Source organism: Pyrus communis, chromosome 15 (genome assembly GCF_041283825.1).
Source record: "Pyrus communis isolate YQ-2024b chromosome 15, ASM4128382v1, whole genome shotgun sequence".
In the NCBI taxonomy this organism is placed as follows: Eukaryota; Viridiplantae; Streptophyta; class Magnoliopsida; order Rosales; family Rosaceae; genus Pyrus; species Pyrus communis.
Genome location: NC_142579.1, coordinates 8,338,016 through 8,365,573, shown reverse-complemented (window position 1 = coordinate 8,365,573; position 27,558 = coordinate 8,338,016). Strand labels below are relative to the sequence as shown.

The following is a 27,558-nucleotide window of genomic DNA, read 5'->3' as shown; positions in this document are numbered from 1 at the left end:
CACACACGCGACCAGGGTTAGGCTCTGATACCAATTGTCACATCCCGGCTCGGGTGGCACCACTTCCCGGGTCCGCTCCACCACCCTAGCACGATATTGTCCGCTTTGGGCTTACCATTCCCTCACGGTTTTGTTTTTGGGAACTCACGAGCAACTTCCCAGTGGGTCACCCATCATGGGATTGCTCTAGCCCCCTTCTCGCTTAACTTCGGAGTTCCAACGGAACCCGAAGCCAGTGAGATCCCAAAAGGCCTCGTGCTAGGTAGAGATGTGAATATACATATAAGGATCACTCCCCTAGGCGATGTGGGATGTCACAATCCACCCCCCTTAGGGGCCCGACGTCCTCATCGGCACACCACGGCCAGGGTTAGGCTCTTATACCAATTTGTCACATCCCGGCCCAGGGCAGATCACTTCCCGGGCCCGCTCCACCACCGTAGCACGATATTGTCCGCTTTGGGCTTACCATTCCCTCGCGGTTTTGTTTTTGGGAACTCACGAGCAACTTCCCAGTGGGTCACCCATCATGGGATTGCTCTAGCCCTCTTCTCGCTTAACTTTGGAGTTCCTACGGAACCCGAAGCCAGTGAGCTCCCAAAAGGCCTCGTGCTAGGTAGGGATGGGAATATACATTTAAGGATCACTCCCATGGGCGATGTGGGATGTTACAATCCACCCCCCTTGGGGGCTCGACGTCCTCGTCCGCACACACGCGACCAGGGTTAGGCTCTGATACCAATTGTCACATCCCGGCTCGGGTGGCACCACTTCCTGGGTCCGCTCCACCACCCTAGCACGATATTGTCCGCTTTGGGCTTACCATTCCCTCACGGTTTTGTTTTTGGGAACTCACGAGCAACTTCCCAGTGGGTCACCCATCATGGGATTGCTCTAGCCCCCTTCTCGCTTAACTTCGGAGTTCCTACGGAACCCGAAGCCAGTGAGATCCCAAAAGGCCTCGTGCTAGGTAGGGATGGGAATATACATTTAAGGATCACTCCCATGGGCGATGTGGGATGTCACAATCCACCCCCCTTAGGGGCCCGACGTCCTCGTCGGCACATTTCCGGCCAGGGATTGGCTCTGATACCAATTTGTCACATCCCGGCCCGGGGCGGAACCACTTCCCGGGCCTGCTCCACCACCGTAGCACGATATTGTCCGCTTTGGGCTTACCATTCCCTCACGGTTTTGTTTTTGGGAACTCACGAGCAACTTCCCAGTGGGTCACCCATCATGGGATTGCTCTAGCCCCCTTCTCGCTTAACTTCGGAGTTCCTACGGAACCCGAAGCCAGTAAGCTCCCAAAAGGCCTCGTGCTAGGTAGAGATGTGAATATACATATAAGGATCACTCCCCTGGGCGATGTGGGATGTCACAATCCACCCCCCTTAGGGGCCCGACGTCCTCGTCGGCACACCACGGCCAAGGGACAACCCGCATGTCGTTAGATTTTAGAGAATTTCATCTAATTCTCATCAAATGGTGTCATGTAAGAGGCATGTGACACAAGTCAAGGACAAACTTGAAATTCGACTGGAGAGAAGGGGGTAATTGACATCTTTGTGATAGACCGGTGGGTTTTTTGCACTTGGAAATACGTCACATGTCTCTCACATGATATCACTTGCAAGGTTTTATGAGTTTTATTACTATGTATTCTTCCGTTTGCTTTGAGACTCTCATTTACTCATTGTACCGACGACTTCATCAATTGTTTTTACTTCGTTGTTGAAGACTTGATGTGACATTTTATTTGAGTATTTATACACTCATGGGAGATTGTTGCAATCCTAATTTAATTAGGAATGTGATTATGTAAATCCTTATTGGATTCTATAATATCTTTTAGATATGGGAAAAGATCCTCTCCGAATCTCTTCCATTCGAATTCGAAGGATCCTTCAATCTTAGTTGTTCAAAAGAAAATCGAACGGTTAAAAAAACCTTTTGACGCCATCGGAATAGGAAGAAGCTACGATGGCAGCAGTGGCCATCGGATCCTCTGCATCAAATCCCTGACGATGGTGTTGACGGCGGGAGGGGTTGAGGGGCGCGAAGGTGGAGGAGACGACAACGTCATTGGGATCGTACTAGGGATTGATGGCTTCATGGTCTTGTTCAATGCAATGTTGAGATCGTGGCTTCGCAGACCTGTTCGAGGAAGAAGATGAAGCTGCGATGGTTTCGCGGTTGTGCTGGAGGCGAGGGTTGACATAACACACACCTCAAAATTCACCAATTCTCCCTTCATTATTATTATAAATAAAGACACAATGGGTTGACATAACACATACCTCAAAATTCACAAATTCTCTCTTCTCTCTCTCTTCTCAATGCACCCTATCTCCCTCCCTCGATAATCCTTCAGTTAAATAGCCTATAACATCGTAACCCAAAGTTAATAATTCATTGGACAGCATTGATGAACTTGAGTAATGCGAGACACATGAAATTTAAAGGAAAAAAGTGAAATTAGTTGCAACAGAAGGGAGGTAAAGTGATACGTATGCTATTGTTCGGGGACATTTTGATAACAAAAATGAAGACATGCGTTTTTCATTAATTAATACTTTAAGAAAAATAAAATTAAGATAATTTTTTCCTATTTTACCTATAAAAAAAATAAATAAATAAAAAATAAAAAAGAAGATGAAGAGGGTGTTCATGATACGTTTCATCCTTTCCCAGTGTCGCTAAAAACCAACACAAAATTTACACAACACAACCCAACCATCTCGTCCTTCCTCTCACCCAAACCCAAAGTTCTCTCCCCCTCTCCCCTCTCGCGCAAACAAGACTAACAAAACCCTATTATTTCAGACTCTCACAGCGTTCTAACCCCATTCTTCGTTTCCCCCAATCCCCCCTCCTCTCCTCTGCCGCCGCGCTTCCTCTCGCCGCCGCTCTCCCCCTCTCTCTCTCACCTCCGTAACTCTGAAACTCTCTCTCTCTCTCTCTGGACTCTGAAACGCATTGTTTTCAATAGAGAGAATATACTGGGGGCGGTTATTAAAACGGTTACGTTTTGGTTAATCGCCAATTCACTGCGCGGGGCTAGGGTTTGTTCTCTCTCCCCTCTCTCTCTCTCTCTATCTCTAAATATTTTCGTATCGCTTTGGTGGAATAATTTGGGGACTCTGCAATCCTAGGTCTATTGGGAGTTCTATAGAAACAGAGAAGAGATACAAATATAACATATATATATGTGCTAGGGTTTCAATTTCAGCGCATTTACTCGGCGTTCAGTCCCAAATTTTAGGTTTTTTTAATCGTCTCTGTGAGATTGAACCGTTGGATGGGTGTGAATTTTCGTGTGAGAATCATGGGTTGTTGTTATTCATTGTTGGCCTAGTGAACAAACACCCAATTGCTTCTATCTCTATTGGGCTTGAAGATGAGGTTCTGCTGAGATTGCAATTCCCTTCTGCAAATCCATCTTTCAATTGAAGATGGAGGCGTAGACTGTTTTTCCCCCTTTATATTCTTTGGGTTCCGTTGTTTTCGATATTATCGTGTTGCAATTCGAGACATGCACCTTGTTCTTGGCATTTCCTTTGTGTTTGCACCTTGGTTAGAATCTGTTTCGTTTTCTAAGTCCCATAGTGTTGGTAGATTGTAGTATATAACCCATTCTGTTGGTAAAATCGTAGCAATATCGGAGACTGTTTACTTGATTAACTGGCAGCGGCTGGGAAGCAGGATTGGTTATTTAGGGGAAACGAAAGTTGGACTTTGGCTCTTCTATATTGACGAGTACCTTCTGGGTACAGAACTTGTGGATATTTTCATCTTTCCATAAGTTTGACAGAAGCAAATTCTAGTTGTGATAGATACGGATAAAGCAACCAGCTCTTATTGTAGTGAGGAGTACAATTTGAGTTGTGGTAGTCACTTGCTTATCTTGGTTGAAGCAAGATTGGCTCTTGAAGTGGAAGATAGAAATATTTTTGTTCAAACTCGGTATATCTGTGTCCAAATATAATAAGTTTGGGGTAAAGGACAGAGGTGGTGGAGAAGGTGAGAAGTGTTTCTGTTGTTATAGCTGATCATGTTCACTGCTCCTTATGGAAAGAAGTGAACCCACCTTAGTTCCAGAATGGTTGAGAAGTACAGGAAGTGTTACTGGGGGTGGCAGTTCAGCCCACCACTTTGCATCATCATCTTCTCACTCAGGTACTTTCCGCTATCCAAGTTTTATGGTCCCAGTGTTTTCCTTTTGATTTTATTCATACACATGCATGCTTACACATACATACTGCGGAGGCTTCTATTACAATGGAACTTTTGGGTACATTGTCTGACTTAGGTTATGTTTGTAATTCTTATACAGATGTTTCTTCTTTGGCTAATCACTTGCGAAATAGAACCTCAAAGAGCATAACTGATTTTGATACACCGCGCTCTTCTTTCCTGGACCGTTCTTCCTCCTCCAATTCCCGGAGAACTTCTAGTAATGGTTCTGCAAAGCATGCTTACAGTAGTTTTAACAGAAGCCACCGTGATAAGGACCGTGAGAAGGAAAAAGAGAGATCAAATTTTGGAGACCATTGGGACCGTGACTCTTCTGACCCTCTAGGAAACATTTTTACCAGCAGGGTTGAGAAGGATACATTGCGACGCTCTCAGTCTATGGTGTCCAGGAAGCAGACTGAACTTTTGCCCCGAAGAGCTGCTATTGACTCAAAAAGTTCCGGTAATAGCAATCATCACAATGGCAATGGTTTGCTTTCTGGTGTTGGAGTTGGTATTCAAAAGGTTGTGTTTGATAAGGATTTTCCCTCACTTGGAACTGAAGAAAGGCCAGCTGCACCTGATATTGGAAGAGTTCCATCTCCTGGATTTAGCACAGCTGTTCAAAGCTTGCCTGTTGGTAGTTCAGCTTTAATTGGTGGGGAGGGATGGACCTCAGCTCTGGCTGAGGTCCCTTCTACTATCATTGGGAGCAGTAGCTCAGGATCCTTTCCTGTTCAACCAACTGTTGCTGCCACTTCAAGTTCTGGGGCTTCAACTGCAATGTCTGGTCTTAACATGGCTGAAGCATTGTCACAAGCTCCAGCAAAAGCTCGCACTGTTCCTCAGGTAACTGAAGTTTGATTTGTCTCGTGCTATTTGAATAATATGTGCCTGTGGTTAATCTGACGAGACACTTTCTTTTGTAGTTGTCTATCAAGACACAGAGGCTTGAGGAATTGGCAATCAAGCAATCAAGGCAATTAATTCCAGTGACACCTTCGATGCCCAAACCTTCTGTAAGTAAATTCCACTGATGTTCGCTTCAGCTTGTTTTGATAGATATTAAACTTTCGAATTCTGATTTATTAGACAGTTCTTAGAGTAATATTTTATCGGTCATTTGTATTGTTCAAGATGGTGTTCTTGTTTTATTATTTATGTTGTTTACCTTTATGCTTCTCAACATATATATTTGCATTTTTTACCTTACCATTGAGCATCAAGGAATTGTGTAGAAAAACCAAGCTGTTATGCGAGAGTGCAAGCTACATGGTGACCTTTTCCTCATGTACCTTTTCTTTGATGCTTAACCTTAGTTTTGCATTCTGAGTGGACCAAGAACCACATTTCAGTATGTGTTGGTAAACTTGGTAGTCAATTTCTTGAAATTTTAGTTCTTTTAGCCTTTTCATCTCCCGTATATCAATAATTTAGGTTAATGGTTGGGACTAATATTACCTTCGTTGACATTGAACTTCACGATCTCACTTGTGCAGAGGCATATGGAAGAGGTCAAAACTGAATATTGTAGGATTGATGCTATAATTGTGATTAGATCGACCTTTCAAGTTACAAGTTATAAATGTTTTGAGTTTTACATCTGATAGCAATTCTGAATACATGTTTACTTGAGTTTCTATTCTTAGTCTGAATGGGGATGTAATTTTAGGTTCATTGACAATTGCTAGTTTAGTAGTTTAATTTTATTCTAAAACTATGCAAGTAAGTTGATCTTGTGGCTTTGTTTGGTTTGGCTCTATTTATTTCAGAGACGCGACAATCTATTTTATAACTTAGATACAGTTGGTTTGGTTCCATTTCTTTCTTCTGATGCCCATGTGCCCTCCCGCTCTTACTCCCTGGGACTTATGCCCTCTCAACCTCTCTTCTCTTTGTTCCATGCATGATGGGGATTTTGGGAGTAGGTGGACATGATAGTTTGTTGCGGAACTACTACTCTTGGAGATTTTTTTCCTTATTTTTTTTTATGTAATTGTAGGTACTGAATAACATATGGGATACTTTTGTAATTTACCTTGTAAGAGACATTGGTTATGTGTCAAAACAATGCAACCTTAAAATGCTGTGGTACTGTGCGTGCACAGTAAATGTATTTGTAAATACGAACATTGAATTTACCAGCTTTAGAAGCCTTTACTCTTTTGAGTTCTGGTAATAATTATCTTATTTCTTTTCAGGTTCTCAGTTCTTCTGACAAATCAAAGCCCAAAGCAGCAGCTAGACCAGGGGAAACAAATGCGCCAGTTAAGGTTGGACAGCAGCAGCCCTCTCAATTGCAAAATCAATCTCTTCGTGGTGGCTCTGTCAAGTCCGATGCTCCAAAGACTTCTAAGTTCCTTGTTCTCAAACCAGTATGGGAAAATGGAGTCTCCTCTTCACCAAAGGATGTCACTAGTCCAACAAGTAATGCTAGCAGAGCAGCAAATAGCCCACTTGCTGTTGCTCCCCCAGTTGCATCCGTTCCCTTAAGAAGCCCCAACCACCTGAAGCTTTCATCTGTGGATCGCAAGGTAGCAGCCTTGGATCTGAAATCTGGATCCACGTTGGAAAAGAGACCTTCTTTGTCTCAAGTCCAGAGCCGGAATGATTTCTTCAAACGCTTGAAGAACAAAACCTTGATGAACAGTACAATTACTCTCCCAGATTCAGCCCCTATCATTTCATCTCCAACTATGGAAAAATCTGGTGACATAACTAGGGAATTATTCATTGATCCTGCGAGCCCTCACACCATTGAAAATGGTGCTCTGGTGACTGGCAATGGTGATAGCTCTGAAGATGTTCAGAAGTTTTCTGATACTGGCCCCAGTGCGGCAGTTTATCCGGACGAGGAAGAGGCTCGTTTCCTTCGATCTCTTGGTTGGGAGGAAAACTCTGGGGATGATGGTGGCCTTACGGAAGAAGAGATAAATGCATTTTATGACCAGGTAAAGAACTCTTTTTTGGCTCTAGTAAGTGTTAGGTTGCTCCAAAGATGGGATTTACCAAGCTGATCTGAATTGACGTATTTGAGTTTAAATATTTTGTTGTTTAAGAATTTAATTGGTGCAGTGTTTCGTAGTTTGTTATTGTTTGAAGTCCTAAAAATTTGTTTGCAATTCATTAACTCTTTGCCTGTGCTCTTTCTTGTGCAGTACATGAAATCACGACCATCTATGAAGTGCCGAGGCATGCAGCCAAAGCTTGCTGTGGTGTCTGAATCTCCTGTGACTGATTTGGGCAAGGCTCGGTCCGAATTGAGGTCAACTGACTCTGTGTCTGAAGCTTGATTTACTTTTTCCCTTACACAGATCCAAGAATTTTCAATTTTTTGATGGCAGATGGTTAGTCTCTTCTCTCTTTTGTTTTGCAAAAAAAAGAAAAGAAAACTGATGAGTTTCGGTTATGAAAGAAGAGAATGGGTTTCGGTTCGAACTCTGGATTCTGCAAATAGTGCAATAAGTTACAGGTGCCCCAATCCTGTCCGCCTAAAATGGTTTTTTTTTTTTTCTTTTTCTTTTTTCGTTTAGGTTTTAAATTTAATGGGGAGAGATAGGTTAGGGGCTATTTTGTCTGCAGTGGAAGAAGAATGGGGAATTGATATTTTGGTGTATTTTGGTCCTTTTCTTCATTTTTTCTTTCAGGAGGGTTTTCATTCTACAAGAAAAAGCTTATGATGTTTTTTGGTCAAATTTTACGGAAAAGAAATCAAAATGGTTTATTTTTAGTTTTAGTTCTTTTTGGTATGAATGTTTTTGCAGTCGTTGGTTAATATTTTCTCGTTAAAGTTCTTGTTATTTGTTCGATGGTTCTAAGAACTTCGATGAATAATGCAACAGAAGAAATTGATTATGGATTTCATTCTCATGTACAAATGTGAGCAAATAAAACCACAAAATGTGAAGTTGTGGCATTCAGATGTTTGTCATGAACTCTAAGGCAGAATTAGGGTGTGTTTGCAGTGCTGAACTGAAGTAGATAGAAGTGTTTTTTTGGAGATTTGCTGTCAACAAAAGTAGGAGGAATAGATGGTGCCCATGGTTGAATTTGCCTTGCCATACATGGAAAAGATTCTTATGTGTTTGGTACCTATTTATGATGACCCGTTGCACACTTCCCTAATTCCCAAATCCACTACATATTTTATCGCTTATACCTAGAAAAATAAAAGTTCTCATGTCACTTAACTAAAGTTGGTTGGTATAAATGTTATGTTAGCTAATGGATTTATGTCCTTGGATCTTGGTTATATACATTACGCATCATCTACTAATAAGATGTGGTACAAAATATAGAAATACGGGTGTCTACAATTTGCACCCTTGCAATTTACTCGAACTTGAACGAATATTATTTCAGGGAAGTGATTCTTATTTTTCTAAAAAAATGAATATTAGTTGTGGGACCTACTTTACATCGAACTTGAACGATCTGAATCATCTATTTTGTAAGTCTCAATTCATAGATTATTCTTGCCAATTTCTTTGAACAAAGTGTGGTATTCCACTTCACTTGTAAGTGAGAGGTTTTGGGTTTGATTCTCGTTAAAAGCAAATTTAAACCACATTATTGCTAGCCCATTATAAAGCTTATCATATCCCCTTCCCCATAATATCATTTGTTCAAAATAAATAAATAAACAGTTCAAATCGTTGAAATTTGATGTGATGTTAGCTTCATAATTAGTCTTCACTTTAAAAAACAAATGGAGACCCTTCCCTTAAAGGGTTCCATGATGTGTAATAATTTGGTCTGTCGTTTAAAATGGACACTTTACTGCCCTAAGGCTATGAATTGTTACATTGACCCTCCCATCGAATTAAAAAGCTCTTTTTACATGGAACTGTGGTAGTAATTAGACGAACCCAATCGGGTGCAACCTGCCGGAGTCGTTTATCCTTTGTTGTTGTCAACTGAATTATTTTGCACCACTCTGGGAGGTAGTGGATGCTTGTATTTTCGATCTTTCTTGTTTTTTTTTGGGCAAGTGCTTTTACTTATGTTTTTACTTAATTAAAGAGATGAGAATTAATGAGCTTTATTTTCATGCCACTGGCAGAAGTAAATAAATGTTGTAGATTTTTTTTTCTTAACTAAGTTACCTTTTTTTTTTTTTTTTTTTTTTTTTTGTGTCAAACGATATATATGGTTAGATTAAATACTAGATTAACCACCGACAGAGTTTGAACCTATGCCGTCATGCAAAGACTCAACACCTTTCTATCACTGTGATAAATGATCACTTGCAACTAAGTTACCTTTTAAAAAGAAAGACATGGTTAAACATCTTCATATTCAATTTTAAATTAAAAAAATTACAAAGATTTCTGATCGCACAATGTACGATGAACAGATGTGAGATCCTCACAAAGAGGATTTGAGGAGGATCCTCACTCTAACAACATGGTCAAAGATCTTCATTATTAGACATTTTTATTATTGTTTTTTTTTAAAGGACAACTGGTTATGAACTACAATTATTCACCCCTTAAAACATATGAAATACTTAAAAAAAAACTCATGTCACAATTACATGTATGGAAGAGTTAATCATTAAAGTAAGAAAAAAAAGTCATATTTTGACTTCTAAAAAACAAAAGACCTTAGAGGTAGATTCAGTCTAAGATCTTAAAATAAATAGGGGAGACAAAACCCTTGCAAAGGTGAAAGAAAAATAAAAAACATAACACATAATTAACTAAGAGACACCAGACATCTCTCCACATGGAGAAGAGACCTAAGTTATACATGCACATATTGTTCTAAAAATCCTCGTTTAGGCGCTAGGCGGCTAGCCACAATCTCAATTAATGCCTAGGTGTTTGAAAATTAAGAAAGCGCATAGAACTGCTGAGGCACCCGCCTAGCCCGCCCAGGCCCGCCTAGGCATCCGTTTAAGTTGCGACTCACTTAAACAAAAAATAGATAACTTTCATTTTGTATTTTATTTTTCACAATAATTATTAGGGACTTGTTGTATACATAAATGAACACATTGTATGTTTGTTTTCCATGTTTTCATTATGTTCCAATACTTCATAATATATATATATATATATATATATCATTCTACTTGTAGTTTATGATGAAATTATATATATATTTTAAGTATAAACATATACTTATATACACGAAATATAATAGATTCACTTAAATCCGCCTAGGCACTAGGCTCCAGCATGCTACCCGACTAGCGCCTAGCGTCTTTTAGAACTTTATGTATTTTTAGGAGAAAAACCTCTTGGAATCAGAGGATGTTGCGATGAATAAGATATATATGTTTGGGAGATAGAAAGAGATAAGAAAAAATAACAAATTGCCGTGATAATTTTCTTCAATTATACAAGACATGTTATTTTTCTATGCAAAATTTCTCATATAACACATTGATCAATATAAACATAACAGATGATGACTTTTTTTTTTTTGAACGCCGTAACAGATGATGACTTTAATCTTATATATAAGGTACTTTTTTTCTAATTCAACTGTTGAAATTCGTGAAATCTTTGTAATTTATTTAAGTTCTTGTAAGTAAAACAAAGATACCGAACAAACTCTTTTTTTCTTTTTTACAAACTACTTTATTTATTTATTATTTTTTACAAACTATAGTTTTAATAAGTTAAATTATTAAATGTTAGAAGTCGATAATCGGTATAAATTGAATTACACCAGAGTTTAGAGAAATACTAAGAAGACTTTTTAAAAGTTTAGAGAAATGCTAAGAAGACATTTTAAAGCGAAATTCTCTATAAACAGTCTAATATTTTACAATTAAATGTTAATTTCAATGCTAATATTATAAAATATTATGTAAAAAATAAAGTTGCAGAGAGCCGCAATGAATTCCATTTTTGAGAAAGTCACTAATTATTACTTTCAGCCATGGTGCAAGAAAAAAAGTTAAAAAAGAAAATTATTGCCAGTACTACTATTTAAATTATTTAGATGGTAACAAATTAAGAATAGCATCTTTGTTTAAAAAAAAGCTAAAACTGTGCCAAATTTGGACAATTGACTCGGTGAAAGCCATGCGTCCCTCCTATGAATGAACACCACGTGTAAAGCAGTGCCGCTGTACGAGTTCAAATGTGTAGCGTCACTACAGTGGACCCCACGTATATAAAAAAGAAAAAAAATCTCCTAAAACGTACCGTCCGCACTCACTCCCTGCAAAAAACGAGAATCTCTCTCTCCTCTCTCTCTCTCTAGAAAAAAGTTTTTTGGAAGAAAAAAACAAAAAAAAAAAAAAAAAAAAAAAGAAGGAAAAAAAGGGAATCCGAAAGTATACGAACCAGAATATAACCGTAACCCTAGCCCTATCCCAGCCGCGACTCACCTCACCGCCGCTTTCTCTCTCTACCTCTCTCTCTAAAACGAGTCTTCAAATTAGGGTTAGGGTTTTTTGTTGGCTGCATCTTGGGGATTGGAGAATCATAGGTCGATTGGGATTAGAATTGGGATTTTTGAGAAATTAGGGTTAGGTTAGGTTTAGGGATAGGATTTTGGCGATGGAATTTATGGTCGGTTGTGGGTCGGGGGGTTGTTGGTGATGACCGGAGGCCGATGTCACGAGAAGAAGATGATGGGTAGGGGTGCGGATGGAGGTTGCGGCACCGAGGAGAGGCCTTGCCCAATTCCTAGGGTTCCGCCCAAAATTCCGGCGACTCAGCCGGAAATTCTCGAGAAGTCGTCGAGCTCTTTGAGAATTGATTTTTTCTCACAGGCTAAGAAGGCGTTGTGTGAGCGCTCGCCTTTTGATGTTGCCGAGGACGGCTCAGCTTCGAGTGTGCCCACCACCTTGCCTAGGGGCTTGGCTAGCTTTTTGTCGAGGCAGTCGGACAGTCGGAAGCGGCATAAGAAGTCGCATGCGGGTGCGGAGAAGAAGAGTTCTCGGCAGAGCGAGAGGTCCCGGTGTAACAACATTTGGGTGGAGACTGAGGATTACTTTAGACCCTTGACATTGCCTGATATCGACGCTTTATTTCAGGTATCCGAGCTTAGTAATTTAGCTTCTCGCAAGTGTTTTTCGATTCCGGTTGTTGGAAATGTTCCAAGGCGGAATGCAAACGAGAACGTTAATGCAAATGGAGTTGCTGTCAATGAGGACGATGCAAGTGGTGGCAAGTTAAACAGTGTTGTTGTCAAGAATGAGAGTATAAATGGGGGGAATGCAAATGATTCCCATGTTAAGTGTGAGAATGCAAACGATGGGGATGCTAATGATGGTGTCGTCAAGGCCGAGTGTGCGAATGATGGGAACGCCAAATCAGTTTCAGTTGAAAACGTGAATGAGAATGGTGGAAATGAAAATGGGGTTGTTGAAGATGAGGCCAAGACAGAGAAGGATGAGCATTCCATGGAAATTGATTGTGTGAGAGCTTCTGGGTTGCCTGTGGGGGAAAAGGGTTTTAATTCATATTCTCCCATTGGTGTTGAGTGGCTTTTAGGATACAGGAATAAGATTTCTTTAACATCAGAGCGCCCGTCAAAGAAGCGGAAGGTTCTGGGTGCTGATGCAGGGTTGGAGAAAGTGTTAATAGCCTCTCCATGTGATGGGAGTTCATCTTTATGCCATTTCTGCTGCATGGGTGATGCAGGCAAAGAGTCAAACCGATTGATTGTCTGTAGTTCTTGTAAGGTTGGAGTTCATCAGAAGTGCTATGGAGTGCTAGAGGATGTAGATGCATCATGGTTATGCTCTTGGTGTAAGCAGAAGATGGATACTAGTGATTCAGTCAAGCCTTGTGTGCTTTGCTCAAAGAAGGGTGGTGCTTTAAAGCCGGTTCTTATGAGTGTTGAAAATGGTGGATCTCTGGATTTTGCTCACTTGTTTTGTTGTCAGTGGATGCCTGAGGTTTATATAGAGGACATAGCAAAGATGGAGCCTATCATAAATGTTGGAGGAATAACTGAAACTCGCAGAAAATTAATATGTAACATATGCAAGGTGAAGTGGGGCGCTTGTGTTCGATGCAGTCATGGTACTCTTTGTTGCTTTACTGTCTTATGCAATTATCATTTCTGTTTTTGGCTTTCATGCCAATGGGTTTTTTGGTAATTGCATATATGCTTAATTTTCGATTTAATAGAATTGATAGTTGTCTTGTAATGCAAAAGATACAAGGGTGTTGCCTTGCTGTGTTGCGTCTGTGTTATGGGAAAATGGTAGCAATAATTTTGCTTAGGTAGTTTGTAGGGTCATAATCTTATTATTTATAGGATGTAGCTTCTCCTTCTGCAACTTGCGGTGTACATTCTCTCTCTATCAAACTTAACTTCAATTGGTATTGCAAGTGCAATGTTTTGGCAGTCCTATATGGTTGTTCCGTGTCATCGTACTTTTACGTGAGTGAGATGGCCTGTTTAGGTTTTATCTTAATGATCATTTGCATGCTTAAAAAACATCTTAATTATTTTGGTATATTGTGGAAGCTCGACTGTTACTGTAGCTACAAGGTTAATGCACGTTGCATATGGCAACTTCATTGTTTTACCAGCTTTGTCTGGTTCTGGTTCATATTATTGATGTCTGAGTTGTAAAACCTTGTAGAAATGGGGCTTCCATATATTTTTAATTATTGCACATTCTTTAATCTGTCAGATCTTTCAACTACTAAAATATCAATGTTTCGACTTTTGGATTTCGTTCACTATATATATTTTTTCTTTTGGCTTGGGGGTCAGGAACTTGCAGAACTTCGTTTCATCCATTATGTGCAAGGGAGGCAAGACAGAGAATGGAAATTTGGGGAAAATATGGGTGCGATAATGTAAGAGTTTTATGTACGCATTTCAAAAGGGAATTTTTACAATTATGACCATTGCTGACTGCTGTCTAGTATTGCTATGTTTCTTGTCTTCCAAGAGCCAGCATATGATTGTGATTAGTCTTTCTGAATATAAATCCCAACTTTGATAAACATGTAGGTTGAGCTGAGGGCATTTTGTTCAAAGCACTCAGAAGTACCAGATAACAGCAACAGTCAATTGGTATCTCCGTCCATCTCAGCTGACAAGAACTCAAATGTCTCCAACCATCTTCCGATGGCATTGTCGGAAAACAAATTAAACAAGTTAAGGATTGGCCTTAGAAATGCTGATAAAACTGCAGTCCCTCCAGATATTGTTTCTGACAACTCAGGTGATAGTGAATCACAGGAGATAGTGTTTCCTGTTCCAAGTTTAAATTCTGGGCTGACATCAGAGGGTGGTGAAGCACAGCCGATGATTGATGCAGGGGCATTTGAGAGAAGCAAAGAGGATGTTAATGCATCTAATTCCCTTAAATTTTCTCTGATTTTGAAGAAGGTAAGGTCTGCTTGTGGTCACTTATTCTCTATAAATTGGGAACTTCATGAGCTTGTTTTAATTTTTTATCTTCTCCTGCAGCTGATTGATTGTGGAAAAGTTAATGTGAAGGATGTGGCATTGGACATTGGCCTCTCACCTGATTCCTTATCTGCTTCACTTGCTGTAATGCGAACTAAAGAATTAGTTTCTATGTTTCTGATTGGTTTCTAAAATATTTTTAGCATGTCTGGTGCTTTCTTAAAATTTTTCCTTGTGATGTAATGTCTTTCCTGCAGGATCATACTGTGGCGCCTGATGTGCAAAGCAGAATAGTTAAATGGCTCAGAGACCATTCTAACTTGGATTTAAAGCAGAAAAATGGGAAAATGAAATTGAGATCAGCAATTTCATCCATGACCGAGTTTGGGGGTTCTGATGGTTCTGAAGCTGCTTCATTATCAGAGGCTGATATGGCAGATGTAGCTGTTAAGTCAGTACCCCCACGGAGAAGAACCAAAAGTAGTATTAGGATTTTGAAGGATAACAAAGTAATAAGCTCATCCGAGGGGACCTGTAATGACAATGGCACATTGGACAAGATTAAGGTTGATCAACCCATCATTGATGAACAAGAAAATTTAAGTAAAGCGTCTGTTCCTGATCCTGTTGAGAAGGTAATTAATTACTTGAGAGAAGGTTGTACAAGCCTCTGACTAGTGCATTTGACTACTAGTGTAATCTTGGTGGAGGTTAGTTTACTTGTAGGTTTAGTTGAAGTGAGTATGCTTAAGGTTACATGGGGTTTGATCTTTATGGATGTTATAATGTACTTTTTAGAATAATAAGGTTGAAAGTGTTTATTTTGTTTTTAAATGGAATTTCTCTGTAGTTATGGCTCTGTTTACTTAAGTGTGGCTTGAATAAATACCTCTCTCTCTTCCCCCACCCTCTGGGTGTTCTTTCCTACCCCAAGCATTCATTACTAAGATATTTCTCGTTTTTGCAGAATCTGACGGAGGCCGATGTGGTTCAAAATTCTTTGCTGACACATTCACCCAGATCAGAAGGTACTCTTCTCCGTTTCTGCTGGTTAGATGTCTCAAGTATGGTTGAAGGCGGTGGTTGTTCGTGTGCATGTTGATTGCCTAGGGAAGACTTCTAATTTCTGGTTCTGGGGAGATCCATATTAGGTGCACATAGCCAATTTCATAATAGGGTCCTATAAATCTTAATTTATAGATTGAAATATTATCTGGATGGTTTGGAGTATCCTTGACTAGGAGTCAGGAAGAGTTCTTATCCCATTGTTGAATGTTTAGGAAGTACATTTGCATACCTGTACAGGATTTTGGATAGGCTTTGTTAGTTTGATTGTAATTTTTCCTTTCATGATTTTTGTTCTGTATATTCTGTTGTACCAATAGTTTATATATAAATTAACAGGTTCATTTTTCATTGGTCTGTATTAAATTTTACCATTCTGTCACCCCTGCCTTATTTAAGTTCACAATCAAATTGTTATTGTCGTCCTCTTATCAGAAAGAAAAAGAAATTACTGCCTTTCTAGTTTTAAATCACCGTAATTTACTGATAGATGTTAATTTTACATTGGTCATGATTACCGTGCAACTTTTGCTATCACCAGCAGTGAAGGCTAAGGAATGGAATGACTTGTGTCGACCTCATTTGATGGTAGTCAGTATATGAAGGATGACAGAGCTATCGTTATGCTTTGATGATTATGTAGTTTGTGTGAAATGCCTCTACTGTGCATTGTCAAGTTAAAAGTTCTATGTTTTGGGTGACAGTTACTCTGTTCAAACAACTTTGGAATTTGGATACATGAGACACTGCTGTTTCTTCAAGTTCCAAGTTGACTTCATTTAAGAATATTCTGTTGTACATTTCGAGGAATGCTAAACAGCATAAAAGTGTAGACAATAATGACCGAAAAATAAAATAATGGTGTTGGTGTGGAAGTTAGATTTGTGTATAGTGCATAAATAGGAAACTGTGACACAACTCCAAAACATAACCTTTTTAATAGATTTCATTAGGATCTACGTGTGCATGACCAACCAGTTTTCTTTGGTTTACAATTGTACTTTGTAGATGTAATTTTGTTTCCCGAAGTGCCTTAAAGTAACTTTATTGAAGTTGAACTGGCTCACTTTGTAACTGCATCATAACTTGTTTGAGGGGCTCAGAAAATATTTTTGTGAACTGTGTTGCTATTGCTGTCTGCTTTTCTTCCCCTAATATCTGTTGTTCTATTTGCTCTGTTTGTCTGGAGATGAGGAGTTTCTACACTGTTATTGTGTTTTTAATTTGGTCTGTTAGCACATTTTCTTTCTAGCTCCATAAGTTTGATGTCGTCTCTGTATTCGTTCTAGTCTTCTGTGTTTCATGCATAAATGACCCTCACAGCATTGGAGAAGTTTTTGGTGTATTTTGACTTAAAATGTTGTATGGTGGGCAGGTCTTTCATCTAAACCCTTGAATTGCAGCCCTTTGCAAATGGGTCAAGAGCAGTTGGCTACTATTCCTTTGCAGGGCACCTCAGTTCCTGAATTCAAGTGAGTTTTTTTGTTGTTGTTGTTGTTGTAATTCTTTCTTTTTTTGAATGTTGTGTTTTGATGATAGCTATTCTGAATCTTACAAATGCATGATTGGCAGTAAATCTGTGACCGAAGAAGTTCCTGGTTGTTATGTCCATCCATATATTGAAAATAAGTTGTTGGAGATGCAGACCGGGGTGTCCTTAGAAAATCCAATATACGGTATTGATACAAATTTATTTATTTTTGTTTACATTATGTTTTTATGGGTGAGTTTGACATGTAGTTTATTTGGCAGGTTCAAGTGATGGAGTAATCTCACGTTTGGAGGCATCTTCTCATGCCAGTGTTTGCTGTAATCACCAAAATAAACATCCAAAATGCTGTGATATGATATGTAAGTCTGATGAGATGAATCTAGAACAGTTGGTAAAGGCTCAAGAAATGGGAGTTCTAGAAATGTCTCTAGAGGATGAAGTGGAAGGTGAACTCATTTATTACCAGCATAGGTTGCTCAACAATGCAATTGCAAGAAAGCATTTTACTGGTATATGCAGTGCACTTCAGTCTTCCTTTTTGTAACTTTAGTTTTATTCTCACTGCTGCCTCTAGTTGAGGCATGCAAAACTGTCATTTGATGTTGTATATTGATATGGCTATTAACTTCTGTTGTATATACATTCTCTTGCAGATAATTTAGTATCTTATGTTGCTAAGAGTCTTCCATTGGAGATTGATGCAGCACGGAAGCAAAAATGGGATGCTGTACTTGTTAACCAGTATCTTTGTGAGCTTAGGGAGGCAAAGAAGCAGGGTAGGAAGGAGAGACGGCATAAAGAAGCACAGGCTGTGCTAGCAGCTGCAACCGCTGCTGCTGCAGCCTCTTCTAGGATTTCATCATTTAGGAAAGATGCCCTTGACGAATCTTCCCATCAGGAGGTTAATGATTATCTTATTTTTTCAATAAATGTTGGCTCTTTGTGGTCATTTATTTACTTTGTCATTTTATTCCTTGTAGAATGTGACAAAGTTGAATACCTCTAGTGGGAGGTCCAGTTTTTCCTCACAGATGATGCCGCGGCCGAAAGAGACATTTCCGAGAGTGGCTGTTCCCAGGATTTCATTGGAAAAACACTCTGGTTTTGTTCAATTAGTCACTGATTTTTCCAAAGAACATCCTAGATCTTGTGACATCTGCAGACGTTCGGAAACGTTGTTAAACCCGATCTTAGTCTGTTCTAGTTGCAAGGTACTCTTGCCTTTCTTATGGGTTTACTTTGAAGACACTTGTTACTCTGCTTGGTTTATGACTGATAACCAAGCTCTTTTTTACAGGTTGCCATTCACTTGGATTGCTATCGTAGAACTAGAGAATCCGCAGGTCCATGGTATTGTGAATTATGTGAAGAACTGTCATCATCTTGTGGCGCTGGTGCACCTGTCAATTTTTGGGAGAAAGATCATTTTGTTGCAGAATGTGGTTTATGTGGTGGAAAAACAGGTGCATTTAGGAAGTGTTCTGATGGTAAATGGGTTCATGCCTTCTGTGCCGAGGTAAAATTTTCTGACACACAAGTGATGTCAATTAATTTTTTATTGCTTAAATAAATTGATATTATTTGCTGTTTCATTTTGTAGTGGATCTTCGAGTCAACATTCCGAAGGGGGCAAGTATCTCCCATTGAGGGAATGGTATGTGTATGTGTGATGCGCTGGCAGTTGTAATGTTGAACAATTTAGATTGTTATGTTTCATTTGGTAGTTGTAATGTTCCAGCAATTATAACATTGTCATTGAATGCCAGGAGACGATTTCTAAGGGGCTGGATTTTTGTGTTATCTGCCGACGCAAATGTGGTGTCTGTATAAAAGTAAGAGTTTGACCATTTCTTTTTCCCTCGTGATATTATCCTTTAGTGGTAATGTAGTGGAAATGTATTTTTTTTGTTTAATAATTAGGGAACTGATTGTCAGGCACCTGTATTATTTGTCTGCAGTGTAACTATGGCAATTGTCAGTCAACATTTCATCCCTCATGTGCTAGAAGTTCTGGTTTTTACATGAATGTGAAAACTGTCGGTGGAAAGATCCAACACAAGGCATACTGTGAAAAGCATAGTGTTGAGCAGAGGACAAAGGTCTATATCTTTATCACTCAAAGCCTCTATCTTTTAGGTGGTTGATGAGTTGTTTTGTTCATTTTCTTGGATTCTGAATTTATGCAGGCTGAAACACAAAAACATGGAACTGAGGAGTTAGAGAACCTCAGGAAAATCAGAGTAAGTGTTATTCTTGTGTTTGTTTTTTCTTCATCTCTTATACAGGGGGAGGGAAAAAATCGTGAAACATTCAAAATACCAAATTTTGCGCTTCTCTTAACTAGAACCCCATATTAAAACTGAGTAGTTAGGGTTAAAATAATAATTTCAACACAAATCCACTTAGTGGGGTGGTTACTTTCATTCTTTATTTTTAATTATTTTAATTAAAAAATAGATCCAATAAAAAATAAGAAAATATTTTATTTTTAATTTAACATAAAAAAGGCCAATGTATGTTCTTATAGGAGTGGTTGAAATAGTATCTTTTAAATCCTCACCTGACTGCCAATGCTTGGTTCTCTGAGTGACTGACCAGGAGTGGCTTGGCTAAAGGAAACCACTTGAACGCTAAAAGCTTATTCAAGACGTGATTAGTTGGAACTTGGAACTGTTAGTGTGACCTGTGTAGCATACTGTTCACATGTGCAAATGTGTTGGAATTGTTGGGGTTTTAAATTCATACTTTTAAATAACAATTTGATGTATCATTGGTCTTTAGGTGTTGTATTTATGAAAGTATTTGTGCCTTAGTGGCGTCATGTTTTGCAATTTATTTCCCATATCTCAACTTGTGTTTATTTGTTTGATGAACCAAAATGCCTTATTAGTTATGACATGAATAATTTGTTGCAGGTTGAACTAGAGAGAGTACGCCTACTTTGTGAAAGAATCATCAAACGAGAAAAAGTAAAGGTGAGGCATTTCCAAAGTTGTGTACATGGTTTTGATGTTTGATTGGTATGTATTATTGGCTCCATGGTTTTCATATGTCTCCAACCTTGAGGTTCTAAAATAGGTTTTGTCTTTCAGCCTGTTAGCTCATTGTTGCATCCATGGGAAGCAGTGACTTCCTAGACTACATATGGGCCAGTATGACCCACATGAAAATGTTACCTGGTGCATCTTTAGCATTGTTGGCTCTCAGTAGGAAATTGGGACATATATATGTAGACTTGGCATCTGTAATGACAACGGAGCTGGACTAGCGTCACTAGCCACATAATTTTACTTGAACTGTTTATAGCTCTGATTGTCTTAACTTGCCTAATTTCGGTCACTTGTATTTCTAAGATACTCTACCTATCTGTTGGAGGAATTAATGCTGAGTAAGGTTTCTTTTGAATGCAGAGGGAACTGCTCATTTGTTCACATGACCTTCTTGCTGTGAGGAGAGATCACGTTGCTCGGTCCGTGCTTGTTAATAGTCGTTTCTTGCCACCTAATGTTAGTTCTGAATCAGCTACAACATCTCTTAATGATGTGACTGTGGATAGTACAATTTCTGTGAAGCGGCGAAGAGTTCCTATAACTATTGACAACGACCCGAAAACAGATGATGACAGCTCCACATCGCAAAACCATTCTACCAAAAGCCTTCCGGAGAGGCCACAACTTTCTGAGAAACAGATTCCATGCAGAGCTTCAAGTGCTGCCACCTGTAATCTTTTGGAAGATGGAGGATGGAGGTCAAAATCTAGGAAGGTATTTTACATTTTGCATACTTATGGTTATTCACGCGCATATTTATAGAATAAGCACAATAAGGTCTATAATAGAACTGACTGTAAACCTTAACAACTCACAGCATGCCGAGACATTTGAGAAAGAACTGGTAATGACATCGGATCAAGCATCGATGAAAAATATGAAATTACCAAAAGGATATGCATACGTTCCTGCTGATTGCATTCCCAACGAGAAGCAGATCAACCAGGATTCTTGTTCTGGTGAACAACCGCAAGGAGATGGGTAGTGTCAGAAAACTTGCGTCCTGTGTGTTAATCTGCCCTTGGGGAGCGCAAACGTACCCAGAGAAGACAAGTATTCTCTGCCCTCCAGCCCAGGCATCACAATGCCCTTGCTGGAAATCGCCACGATGATTGGTTTCGAAAGGGAAACAGCCGAATGAGAGGAGGATAGGTTACCGCCTTGTACGTAAAGAAGTCACATCCAGGTTCTGGAAGTGTGTAAGTTTTGGCGTCATTGTTGTATATTCTGGTGAGAGTTAAAGTGTACAGTGGGTGAGTTTATTCCATTTACATGTATTAGAAGAAGGCAGGCATGGATTTTCCATGTCTTTGTTAGGATTAAAGAGAAGCTCTTTGCCTTTGCTTGTAAACCGGTGTACAAGAAATGAAAGCGTATCACCTGCTCACTAGTTTGCCTGCTCTGTAAAGTTATTGTATATATCCTCCTCCTCACAAATCACAATACCCATCCCCCGAATGCAAACACCACAATTCTTATCAATGTGTTTTGTTTTTATATCTCGCTGTTCCAGATATTGGGGGTACTCATATTTCTGGAGTAGTTTTTCAAGGGAGAAATAACTTTTCCACGTGGAATCCGTTATCCTTAAGAGCAACTTCACCTCACTAAGGCAATTCGTTTGTTACTTGAATTTTATTTAAAGTAACAAGGATAAAACATGAGAGATTTTTTACGTATCCTGTGAATACGATTAGGCTCATTAAGTATCATTGTTTAAGAGGTTTGATGCTTGAAATAGTTTTCATGTATTTATGTTATGACGATTGATATACCGGGTTCGTAAAACATGTAGCTTACAAATTAAAAAAAAAAACCAAGAACAATTGGGTTCGGTTCGGTATCAAGGGCGAATTGATACCAAACTGAAATACAAAAAAAGGGTTTGCATTCTGTACCGAACTGACCGGTTTATTTCCGGTTCGGTCCGAGTACGGTTTTCGGTTTATTATGCCCGGGCCTACCGTGTAGGAATGTCCGTAGCCCATATTCCCATGTTATCCGGCTCATTCCTTTCCCTGTTAATCCCGGGTCTAATAAAATTTGGTGCCAACATTACCAGAGCTTCTTTTGGCCAACCGACTTAATGGGTTCGATAAGATCACCGCCTAGTGCGGATAACGGCTCTGCCACCACTAACCCGGCCACCGCCACATGCGACGCCGATAGAAAGCCTCAGGCCGGCGATGGATACCAACCTTCGGCCAAAGAAATGACGCCGGAGTCGGAATTTATGAAAAAGCGAAAGTCATCGATGCTTCCTTTGGAGGTCGGCACGCGCGTCATGTGCCGGTGGAGGGACAACAAGTACCACCCCGTGAAGGTCATCGAACGACGGAGAGTGCATTGCGGTGGGCCCAACGACTACGAGTATTACGTCCACTACACTGAGTGTAAGATCAATTTCCTCGTTGCCTGCTCAATTTGCGAATTAGGGTTAGGGTTTGATTTCTCTTAATTTCTGTCGTTTATCTGAATTTAGAGTGTCTTTTTTGCTAGTATGCGGTCCGGGTTAGCTGGTTGTATTGATAATTTGATAGACACCTTAAATTTGGAAACTTGCTGAGTTTTCAACTGGGCCAGGAATCAAATTTGGGATTAGGGCTCCATAGGGTTGATGTGTAGGTGAAATGACAACTTTCCTTCAAGTCCGCGGCATAATCTTTTAAAATGTCGAGGTAGTAGAGAATTTGACAAAGTGATACGTTACAATGTAGAGTGACATAAAATGATGAGCATTATAGGTTTGCTAAGAAAAACTTGAGGAGTAATATGACTGTACATTTTCTACGATGATGAAAAGGTAGTTGCTAAACGTATGTTCGTCCTGTTAATGGGATATGTTTTATGATTATTGATGATGGAGGATTGTGAGGCTAACAAAAAATATATAAAAAACTTGGTGCAAGGGATTTCATGAGGTAGGATTAATCATGAGTCACACACAGACACAAAACTTTTTTATAAAGTCATTTCTATGTGTGCATTTTGTTGTTTGATTCTCGTAAAAGTCAGCGTTCGATATCATGGAAAATCTATTTTTTATACATCATTAGTAGAAGAGGGTAATTAGCTTACTGATTGCAGAACTGTTATAAAAATTTACTTTTGGATAAGGCCCATCAGGTGATTATTTACTTAGTTTTCCACGTCTTATACTGAGATGTAATTAAATTATTCAGTTATGATCTCAATTCTCAATGAAATATTTTTTCTGATGCTGTTGTTATGTTTGTTCCTTGTGTCAGTCAATAGGAGGCTTGATGAGTGGGTGAAACTTGACCAACTGGATCTTGATTCAGTAGAGGCTGTAGTTGATGAGAAAGTGGAGGACAAGGTAATGCGTTGTTCCTCATTGTCAACCCTTCTTGAATTTCCAAGCATTTTCCTTAGTGATAATGTTTAGGATTGTGATAAGAAAATCCTGCTATTTATGAAGATGACCTGTATTTTCCCCTTCATTTGCTTGTATCATACCTTTATAGTTTCAAAATATCCTATGCTAATATTTCACATGTATGGGTTTCTTAGGTTACAAGCTTGAAAATGACTCGTCATCAGAAGCGGAAGATCGACGAGACACATGTAGAGGTATGCACTGAATAGAATAATTATTTGTTCTTGTTTTGCTTGCTGCATATCCCTGTTGTTTAAACATAGTGCCCTTATATCCATCACTTTTGACTGACAACTGAATTTAATAGTCTAGATCATTCATGTTTCTCAATTGAATCAATTCTTATGCCTCTCTCTCTTTCACACACACACACACACACACAAATTTGGGTACACATGTGCACAACATACTCAACGACAACCTAGCTAAGTCTTTTGTGTAAAAGGTTTTGACCTTACTTTATAGTGACAGCGGGGTTTTATATGAGGAAGGGCATTAGTTAGGTTCGCCAAATGCTTGTGCATTTATTTGAAGATGTTTCAGATTTTGTAAATTTATGGTCTAAAGGTGTTCCTACAATTCTATAGGGCCATGAGGAACTTGATGCTGCCAGCTTGCGTGAACATGAAGAGTTTACAAAAGTGAAAAATATAGCAACCATAGAACTTGGAAGATATGAAATTGAGACATGGTACTTCTCCCCCTTTCCACCAGAATATAATGACTCTTTGAAGCTGTACTTTTGTGAGTTCTGCCTCAATTTCATGAAGCGCAAAGAACAGCTTCAAAGGCATATGGTGAGCTGTGCCTCAATTTTTTTCCCTTTCTAACTGTAGCTTTCTTGTGAATAGTTTATGCTGTAGTGAACCTGGAATATCTTTCATTCATGATTAATTTACTGTAGTTGACTGTTTCTGTTATTAACATACTAACTTATATATTTTTCTGTTTGCATATGTAGAGGAAATGCGATCTCAAGCATCCCCCTGGTGATGAGATATACCGAAGTGGTACACTTTCTATGTTTGAGGTTAGTTGCATATTTTGTGCACAACATCTCCGTGATGGTTTCAAAAGAAAACCTTGTTAATTTTCTGAAGTTATGTCGTTTCAAAAGTTGCAATTTGAAGTTGACTCTGCTTTGAAAATAAAGAACTCTCTCATTGTATATTCTGTTTTTATGCATTTTTTTTTTCCTTCTGCAAGTCTTTAGATCTTTTTGTCGTGTTCAGTATTGAGTTTGTGGCTGTTATGACTTTTTTTTTGCTTAAATGTATTGAATCAGGTTGATGGCAAAAAGAACAAGGTTTATGGGCAGAATCTTTGTTATTTGGCGAAATTGTTTCTTGATCACAAGACCCTGTATTATGATGTTGACCTCTTTCTGTTTTATATTTTATGTGAATGTGATGATCGTGGATGCCATATGGTTGGATATTTTTCCAAGGTAATATTTTTACTGTCCTTATCTTTTTACATTGAAGAAGCAAGAAAAAATTGTATTAGAATTCAATTCATGAAGTATCATCTTTCCGTGTGAACTTTTTTATTGAATGAGTAATGGATGTGTTTGTAGCCTGCTTGCTTCCCTTGTGCAACTTTATTCTGATACTGTAACATCGTTTTTACGATTTCTTTCTGCATTACCTTGAAGTTTTATACCTTTTATTACCTTGAGTTATATATGGCCTTTCTAATGACTCAAAGAAACTTCTGAATATCTGTTATTGTGTGTATATATGACTTGGTTTATGCTGCTCATGGATTTAAAAGTGAAACCAGGTTTTATTTCATTTGTAATAAACTTTTGATTATGAGGGTGCTAAATTAGCATTTGGATACAAGTTCCAGTTGGTATAAAATTAGAATTTGTCTGTTCTCCCATGTTGCAAAATTAGACATATGAAAGTGTTCTTATGGTTCTGAAATGACTGAAGAATTTTCTGTATTTCGAGTTTTTTGTTAGATTATTTTGCCGTGGTTTATCTCTGTGTTATCTTAAAACGTCAATATATCTAATTATGTGATTTATTGTGATGCAGGAAAAACATTCAGAGGAATCTTATAACTTGGCATGTATACTCACCCTTCCTCCATATCAAAGAAAAGGCTATGGAAAATTTTTGATTGCCTTTTGTAAGCTCTGCACTTACTTTGTTTATTTGTTTTGGCGTATTTCCTGTGTCTCTGTTCTGTCTAGACAATTTCTGACTTTACTATGATAGTCTTTGCAATATTTTTGAATTGTGTTGTACCATTGTAGACAGACATCTATTATAGGTATATGCCCCATTAAAGTTTTTAAAATATCCTTCTATAGTCCTGCAATGAGATGCAGTTGTAGATTGTGGAAGACTGTACTAGGCCAAAATTTCATTATATATACTGTATAGTACTATCTAAAGCTCTCTAACCACCCAATTGTTTTGGTAGTAAGAAATTGATCAAGTAGAAGAACTGCAAACCTCAAATTCCCTTCATATCTGTATATTTGCAGTTGCTTTTCCATATAAATCTTCTCTTGCAAAGAAATTAAAGGGCCTCTAATTGTATTCATGGATTCTATAACCTGGTATCCAACTGTTCTCTATACTGAATCTTCAAAGCCTTCATATAAATAACATGGAGCACTTTGGTCATTGCCTAGGGGATAAACCTGCTATCCAACTATTCCCACATCATGTGATCGGTTGTGTCACTTCGTGTCCCTAAGAACATTTTAGTCTCATATAGAATTGAGCCAATCGGGGTACACATACTTATGCAGTAAGTGCACTGCACTGCTGTAAGCATAATGGGTTAATCTGATGAATAGACTGCTGCTGACTCTGGTGTATAATAGGCCTCATACGACAAGTCTTGCCTTCTGTCAATCATTGAGATCAATTTTTGGACTGATGTCAATTTTTATGATTTGGCTTTGTTATTTAATCCTTATATGGATTATTTTTGCCAGTAACAGTTACTAATGTTATCAAACATGATGCAGCATATGAACTCTCAAAGAAAGAAGGTAAAGTTGGCACGCCTGAAAGACCCCTCTCTGACCTAGGATTGCTGAGTTATAGAGGGTACTGGACCCGGGTGCTTCTAGACATTTTGAAAAAGCACAAGGGAAATATTTCGATCAAGGTGAGCATCTCCAAGTCTTTAGTTAAACCAAAGATTGTCCACCCATCGTATAATTGCTGCTTAACTCTATATGCTGATAATGGTTGAAGTGTTTTGCGCTATGCATGGAAGTTGTTACTAATGATTAGACCAACCAATTATCCACAACCTCTGAATGGGATTTTGCATGATATGAAGTAAACCCAAATACTTAGAGTTGCATTCTGGATTTATCTTCGGACCCTTCAGTGTGGGTTTGTATTTCAACTAGTAGAGATACCTAATAGTGTGCATTGACGCTTGGAGATTATTGTTTAGTTCCATTCCAGAAAAATATGTATGACAATCACGGTGGAAAGTAAAAAAGGGAAAAGGTTTATCATATCACTATCTGATGCCATATGGTTTTGCTTAGTTTTTTGAAACATATCGTATGTTTTGTGCCATGCAGGAGCTTAGTGACATGACAGCCATCAAGGCAGAGGACATATTGAACACCCTTCAGAGTCTTGAATTGATACAGTACAGGAAGGGGCAGCATGTCATCTGTGCAGACCCAAAGGTCCTGGATCGGCATCTAAAAGCAGCCGGTCGTGGGGGCCTAGAAGTCGATGTTAGCAAACTGATCTGGACGCCGTATAAAGAACAAGGGTGATCTTACGTAGTCCGTGTCAATCAAAACCTGTAAACTTGCTCCTGCTTGTATAAATATAGATTTAGGCATCAAAACAGGATTTGAACTTGAATGGCTTGTGTTGTTGACATGAATAACTTGCTTAGGGCAATATTGTCGCATGCAACAATGTGTATCGACAACATTCACTGGTATGGACCATGTAATGGATGCATTAATCTGCTGATTGTTTCTC

At 38.8% G+C, this 27,558-nt stretch overlaps 3 protein-coding genes across 3 annotated transcripts; all 3 read left to right on the top strand.

The window, feature by feature from the left end:
- Window positions 1-2,651: 2,651 nt before the first annotated feature.
- LOC137736185 (uncharacterized) lies at window positions 2,652-7,972 on the top strand. Its single transcript, XM_068475510.2, has 5 exons — window positions 2,652-4,179; window positions 4,337-5,085; window positions 5,166-5,255; window positions 6,438-7,187; window positions 7,395-7,972. The coding sequence occupies exons 1-5, from the start codon at window positions 4,071-4,073 to the stop codon at window positions 7,527-7,529; spliced, it is 1,833 nt and encodes a 610-aa protein (XP_068331611.2). The 5' UTR covers window positions 2,652-4,070; the 3' UTR covers window positions 7,530-7,972.
- A 3,420-nt stretch (window positions 7,973-11,392) lies between these two features.
- On the top strand, window positions 11,393-21,568 carry LOC137746904 (uncharacterized). The gene is made up of 19 exons (XM_068486920.2): window positions 11,393-13,226; window positions 13,930-14,015; window positions 14,173-14,553; window positions 14,635-14,718; window positions 14,832-15,209; window positions 15,542-15,602; window positions 17,015-17,111; window positions 17,212-17,315; window positions 17,392-17,640; window positions 17,785-18,032; window positions 18,112-18,342; window positions 18,429-18,647; window positions 18,732-18,785; window positions 18,898-18,963; window positions 19,090-19,230; window positions 19,318-19,371; window positions 20,047-20,106; window positions 20,542-20,895; window positions 20,999-21,568. Exons 1-19 carry the CDS (start codon window positions 11,795-11,797, stop codon window positions 21,164-21,166), a joined length of 4,467 nt encoding a protein of 1,488 aa, XP_068343021.2. The 5' UTR covers window positions 11,393-11,794; the 3' UTR covers window positions 21,167-21,568.
- A 638-nt stretch (window positions 21,569-22,206) lies between these two features.
- LOC137736466 (histone acetyltransferase of the MYST family 1) lies at window positions 22,207-27,549 on the top strand. Its single transcript, XM_068475734.2, has 9 exons — window positions 22,207-22,574; window positions 23,430-23,518; window positions 23,713-23,772; window positions 24,166-24,375; window positions 24,540-24,608; window positions 24,864-25,025; window positions 25,621-25,714; window positions 26,568-26,710; window positions 27,141-27,549. Exons 1-9 carry the CDS (start codon window positions 22,268-22,270, stop codon window positions 27,342-27,344), a joined length of 1,338 nt encoding a protein of 445 aa, XP_068331835.2. The 5' UTR covers window positions 22,207-22,267; the 3' UTR covers window positions 27,345-27,549.
- The last annotated feature ends 9 nt before the right edge of the window (window positions 27,550-27,558 follow it).